Source organism: Eurypyga helias, unplaced genomic scaffold (assembly GCF_000690775.1).
Source record: "Eurypyga helias isolate BGI_N326 unplaced genomic scaffold, ASM69077v1 scaffold2038, whole genome shotgun sequence".
NCBI classification, from domain to species: Eukaryota; Metazoa; Chordata; class Aves; order Eurypygiformes; family Eurypygidae; genus Eurypyga; species Eurypyga helias.
Window position 1 is genome coordinate 18,734 of NW_010266213.1, and position 6,018 is coordinate 24,751.

General features: G+C 44.6%; 1 protein-coding gene across 1 annotated transcript in view; it reads left to right on the forward strand.

Moving 5' to 3' along the window:
- VPS41 (vacuolar protein sorting 41 homolog (S. cerevisiae)) overlaps window positions 1–6,018 on the forward strand; it is a gene marked incomplete at its 5' end in the record, with an annotated part of 39,644 nt that overhangs the window by 10,667 nt on the left and 22,959 nt on the right. The window contains 3 exons of the mRNA XM_010156987.1: window positions 3,474–3,566; window positions 4,064–4,191; window positions 5,085–5,229. Of these exons, the coding sequence (XP_010155289.1) occupies window positions 3,474–3,566; window positions 4,064–4,191; window positions 5,085–5,229 (366 nt within the window). The remainder of the gene's footprint in view (window positions 1–3,473; window positions 3,567–4,063; window positions 4,192–5,084; window positions 5,230–6,018) is intronic.

The following is a 6,018-nucleotide window of genomic DNA, read 5'->3' on the forward strand; positions in this document are numbered from 1 at the left end:
GAGGGCAGGAAGGCTCTGCAGAGGGATATAGATAGACTGGATTAACTGGCTGAGGCCACTGTATGAGGTTCAACAGGGCCAAGTGCCAGGTCCTGCACTTGGGTCCCAACAACCCCCTGCAACGCTACAGGCCTGGGGACAAGTGGCTAGAAAGCTGCCACGCAGGAAAGAACCTGGGGGTGTTGGTTGACAGCTGGCTGAACATGAGCTGGCAGTGTGCCCAGGTGGCCAAGAAGGTGAATGGCATCTTGGCCTGTATCAGAAATAATGTGGCCAGCAGGAGTAGGGCAGTGATTGTCCCCCTGTACTGGGCACTAGCGAGGCTGCACCTTGAGTACTGTGTTCAGTTTTGGGCCCCTCAACACAAGACAGACACTGAGGTGCTGGAGCGTGTGAGAGAAAGGCAAGGAAGCAGTTGAAGGGTCTGGAGCACCAGTCCTGTGAGGAGTGGCTGAGGGAATTGAGGTTGTTCAGCCTGGAGAAGAGGAGGCCCAAGTAACAAGTGAATTACGACAAGAGGAAATGGCCTCAAGTTGCACCAGGAGATGTTTAGATTGGATATTAGGAAACATTTCTTCACAGAAAGGGTTGTGAGGCTTCGGAACAGGCTGCCCAGGGAGGTGGTTGAATCGCCATCCCTGGAGGTGTTTAAAAGGCATGTGGATGTGGCACTTAGGGACATGGTTTAGCGGTGGACTTGGCATTGTTAGGTTAACAATTGGACTTCATGATCTTAAAGGTCTTTTCCAACCTAAACAATTCTATTATTCTTACAGGGCTATAATAGTTTTAAGCCCTGATGAGGAGACAGTTAGAGGTTTGGAGACAAAGTGTATTTCGAAAGGGAATTTTCTTCAAGAATTTGCGCTGCATGTAAGTGTTGGTCTGAAATCTGACATTTCCAATATAACGTGGTTTGCCAGTAACTAAGGGGGCAGTGAAACTAAAGGTTTAAACTTCCCTTCCTGCAGAGGGACTAATTAGTGATGCCTCAGCCTCAAAGCCTGTGGGGTGTCTTGTTTGTTTGCTTGTGGGTTTTTGAGTGTTCTGTACCAAAGGTCCTGTTTGGCTACCAGGGGCTGCATTTTGGTATCTTGGCGTCTCTCATGTCTTCAGCGAATGTCCTCTAGCAAACCTTGTCATGGCAGTTTTAAGATTGTAGAGCCTTGGAATGAGCTGCTCCTCTCTTCCTCCAGCAGTGGTGGTTTGATGGAGTGGCGGGCTTGTGCTCAAGTCACTTCAGTGTGAAATCCAGTGTCTCAGCTTAAAGAGCTGGGGAAGGTGGATTCGAAGGAAGATGCCAAACTCTGCGGGTGCTGGCTGCTGTGGCATGAGGGATGTGCTCCATTCTGTTGACTCTGATGTAACAGCAGTGACTTTCAGCAGGGGTGCAGGATGATGCACTAGCAGCAGCAATGCTTTGATTACCAAAACATTGGCTTGAGGACACATGAAAAACTTCATCTGGCTGTGGTGGGCATAGCATAGAGCAGCATTATGTAGACAGCCGCTTTCATCTCCTTGGTACCCTCTGAGGAATAAAAAATTGTGGTTTGGGCTTATTGGTAAGATGTTTTAGGCTATCTCACATCAACTTTTATATGAGCTTTCTTGTGTATAGCCCATCCTTACACCTATAGATCAAAAGTCTGAAAGCAGGTCTTAAGCAGAAAGAAAAGAAGAAAACACTTCTGTGAATAGTGTCCTTCTTTAATTTAAAGTCACTTCCACCATGTGGTTTAGGAACTGCTACAAAGGCATCCTGATTCTGGAGCTTTTTTGTCTGACCTCACTCCTTAACTACTTCTTCAAAATAAAATGGGAAGAGTTTGCAACCTCCAGCATGGGTCTTGGTTCACTTGTGCCCCTAGGCTTAAAAATAGCTTGGATGCTTCTCAGTCCTTCCTGCGGGGGCCAGGCGGCAGGAGGTGGTTGTGCTTTTCCTTCAGAGCAGTGGGACTTGGGGTAGGAGAGATTTCCTCCTCGAGGCCGACTGGCCCCGCGCAGGGCAGCATCTGCACCGCTCCACGGCTCGCTGTGCAGCCGTGCCACAGCCAGCACTGCAGCAGGGCCTGTGGGGCACGCCTCTTGGTTTAGGAGGTGGCAGGAAGGTAGAAAGTGGGTATGAAAACAGCTCTTGGAGAACATCCTCTGCCTTCGAGGATGATGTCCAGCTTGTTTTCTTTATGATCAGAACAGGATTTTTCATAAGGGGGGTCAGGAATATGGTTCCCCAGGGCAGCTGGCAAGACTGTGCCCTGAGTTAGCTATTAAATTCTGTGACAGACGGTAGGAGCTGATGTTGGCAGTGCGCTACGTTTCAAAGACTGGCCAAGCTCAAACAGCGTGGGGAGGTAAGAGGTCTCCTGTGAGCAATGAACTTTTAATTTTTGCAAAGTCAGTAACAATGCTTTTTTTGTTGTTCTTTTATTTTTACCTCCTTTTTCACCTACAGATGGAAGACTTGAATGAAATACGTAACTTTGGCGATTGTTTTGATTTAAATACTAGGAGAATTTGTTGTGAACAGTCACTGCTGTCTGTGAAACTGCAAGCAATAATGTAGTGAGATGTTATTTCTCCTGCTTCGTTCAAGCGACTTCAATAACAAAATGCTACTGCACCATGTGCCATTAGTGGGCAACAGGCAACATCTCTGAGTGTTTGGAGGAATGTCATCAGTGCTGGGCCTTCAGCTACAAACTCCAAAGTCCCAACACAGCTGGCAGCAGTAGAGTTTATTTTGACAGGCGGTAATAACCTGGGCCTCTAGTTGCGTGGAATAATAGTGCTAGTAAGATGCTGTGCTGAATTTCTAGGGTGTGAGCTGATTCATTCTGGCAGGTTCTCGTCTCCTGCCTGCCAGAATGCGGTTCCTTAACACCTCCTGTAGAGCAGCAGATCACATGCCTTCACCCTTTCCATGGAGAGCTATGTTCTCAAATTAATTTTCATTTGGGTATGTAAAAATAGCTGGCTAAACAGAACTCTTCATAAAACTTAGTGACCTTACATAGGTCGGTCATAAATCAAAAGTACACATTTTTTAGCTAATGACTTTTTACACCTTTTTATAAGATACAAGGCCAAGACTGGGCAAAATGAGTTCTGAAAACTTCCCTCTTCTGAGAGGTCTTTTGTAGGTCTTATTTTCTAAAGCACTAGCAGTAAACATTCAGACTTCTCTGAGGGCAGTAGCTGATACTCCCATGCTGATGAGTATCTTACCACTATCTCCCAAATGAAGATTCTTTCAGATAAGCAATACAATTCCAATGTGTGCAATCCTAAATAAATAACTTTAGGATACTGCTTACAGATATGAATATACAGCACTTCCTGTGTTTACGAAGAGCCATGTTTTGCACATAGCTTTGGTTTTTGTTCAACAATAATCCTGTGTTCTGTCATCAGTGTACCAGGATGTAACATGTCATTCCCCTTCTGACACTTCGTTCTCTTTGTTCTTGTAGGCAATTAGTCGTTACTTGCCCAGGCGGGATCCAGTTTTGAAACCTCTGATCTATGAAATGGTCCTGCATGAGTTTTTGGAGAGTGACTACGAGGTAACGCAGCCTGACGCATCCACATGTAATAGCCATTGCCAGCGAAACGCCCTCAGCAATGTAGAATTCTGCTAGCAATTGCTCTGTTGTATTCAAAGTGATTTTCAGTGGACAATTTAGTAATAATGAAAGGGTTTAAAAGGTGAATTTTGGTTTAGATTTTAAAAGAACAGAATATTCTTCAGAGCACGCAAATACTGTGAGATTGCTTACTTATAAACACTATTATTTTTAGTTTGTTTAGTGTAGTACAAGTGGTCAAGGTTCTGCACAAAGCATTACAGCACCTGAAAGAGACTCAGCTTCATGAATCTTAATAGCATTGCCCTAAGAAGGAAAATCTGTGTTCTGCACTGTGCACATCTGTGGGCGTGTAAAAGTGGCTTAGAGGTGAAGCACAGCAGGTATCACCTCTGAGGCTTAGCCAAAGCTTTGATGTTTTGAAATGTTCCTTAGGCAGTTCTTTCTGTTTCTGTTACAATCTCTTATACTTTCAGGGGTTTGCAACCCTGATAAAAGAGTGGCCTGGAGATCTCTACAACAACACAATCATAGTTCAAGCTGTAGTGGATCACCTGAAGAAAGATCCACAGAACAGGACTTTGCTGCGAACACTTGCAGAGTTGTGAGTATCATTTTTAAACTCCTGTTACAAAAAGTAAGCTTGAACTAGCATACTGTGGTTTATAAATATTTGCCTATCTCTCTTAACAGAAATGGCTGCTTTGCAGCAGAGTATTGGATTTCTCTGCTCTCCACTCTGCTGATTGCACAGCTTAGCAATTCTTTTCCCTTCCTCATAAAGTGTATGCTGAGTATGAAAGCAAAGAGTTTAGTATAGGATTGGATTTTCTACTCCTCTTTCCAAAGCATATAGCTAACATTCCTCTTTATGAGCTGTGTATTTCTAAATTACCCACCGGATAACAAAATAGTGGTTTTTCCCCACTCTATCAAAACCAGTATGTTTCGGTTTACTGCCTGGCTGGAAATATGTGACTGGAAAATACACCCAAACTGATCTGGTTCTAGGCTGTGCATTGTACAGGCATAAAGCTGTTTGGTTTTCTCAGCCTGAATCCCATGTTAACTTCTTTGCATACTGCTGCTTTGAAGAAAGCAGAGCTACTGTCCATTGCTACGTTATAGCCTGTCTCAAAGCTTTAGGAGAACAATGTTTCTTAGCTCTGAAGAGAGTTCCAATTAGTTTCCAAAAATAGAAAAAACTAGCATTTTGGGTAGCTTCCCTTCTGCTTTGAAAATGGGAAAATGAAAATGTGGAGAACCACAGGTCAGAACACACAGTGGCTGATATAAACAGAGTTAAAGTTAATGTTGCCCCGTGATTTATTTACGTGTAAACAAAAGTGAATCACAGCAACTATTTAGATATTATTCAGGTCAAGTAACATCCTAACAAGCTTTACATCCCAGAGTATATTTATGTTTTCCCTCATAGGTAATATTCCTACGCTTAGATATGTAAGATCACGTGTATTGTAACATTGTTTTTATCAGGTATACTTATGACCAGCGCTATGGCAGAGCCCTAGAAATTTACCTAACTCTGAGGCATAAAGATGTCTTCCAATTGATCCACAAGCACAATCTGTTCACTTCTATCCGAGACAAAATTGTTCTGCTCGTGGATTTTGATTCAGAGGTATGGTGGTCTTAATGGTTTTATATTGACTTTTCACTAGAGGTATTTTAACTGGTTAAAACTCATAGGATCACAGAATGATTTGGGCTGGAAGGGACCTTAAAGATCATCTATTCCAACCCCCCTGCCATGGGCAGGGACACCTTCCACTAGACCAGGTTGCTCCAAGCCTCATCCAGCCTGGCCTTGAACACTTCCAGGGATGGGGCATCCACAGCTTCTCTGGGCAACCTGTCCCAGTGCCTCACCACCCTCTCCAGGAAGAACTTCTTCCTGATATCTAATCTAAACCTCCCCACTTTCAATTTAACCCTGTTACCCCTTGTCCTGTCACTACAGGCCCTTGTAAAAAGTCCCCCCCAGCTTCCTTGTAGCCCCTTCAGGCACTGGAAAGTGCTATAAGGTCTCCCCGGAGCCTTCTCTTCTCCAGGCTGAACAAGCCCAGTTGTCTCAGCCTTTCATCATAGGAGAGATGCTTCAGCCCTCAGAGAATCTTTGTGGCCTTCTCTGGACTCGCTTCAACCGGTCTATATCCTTCCAGACACCTCCAGCGTGTCGGCCACACCACCCAGCTTGGTGTCGTCAGCAAACTTGCTGAGGGTGCACTCAATGCCATCATCCATGTCACTGACAAAGATGTTAAACAGCACAGGCCCCAACACCGACCCCTGAGGAATGATCAGCTTGTCACCAATCTCCACTCAGACATTGAGCTGTTGACCACCACTCTCTGAGTGTGACCATCCAGCCAGTTCTTTATCCATCGCGGGGTTCATACGTCAAATTCAT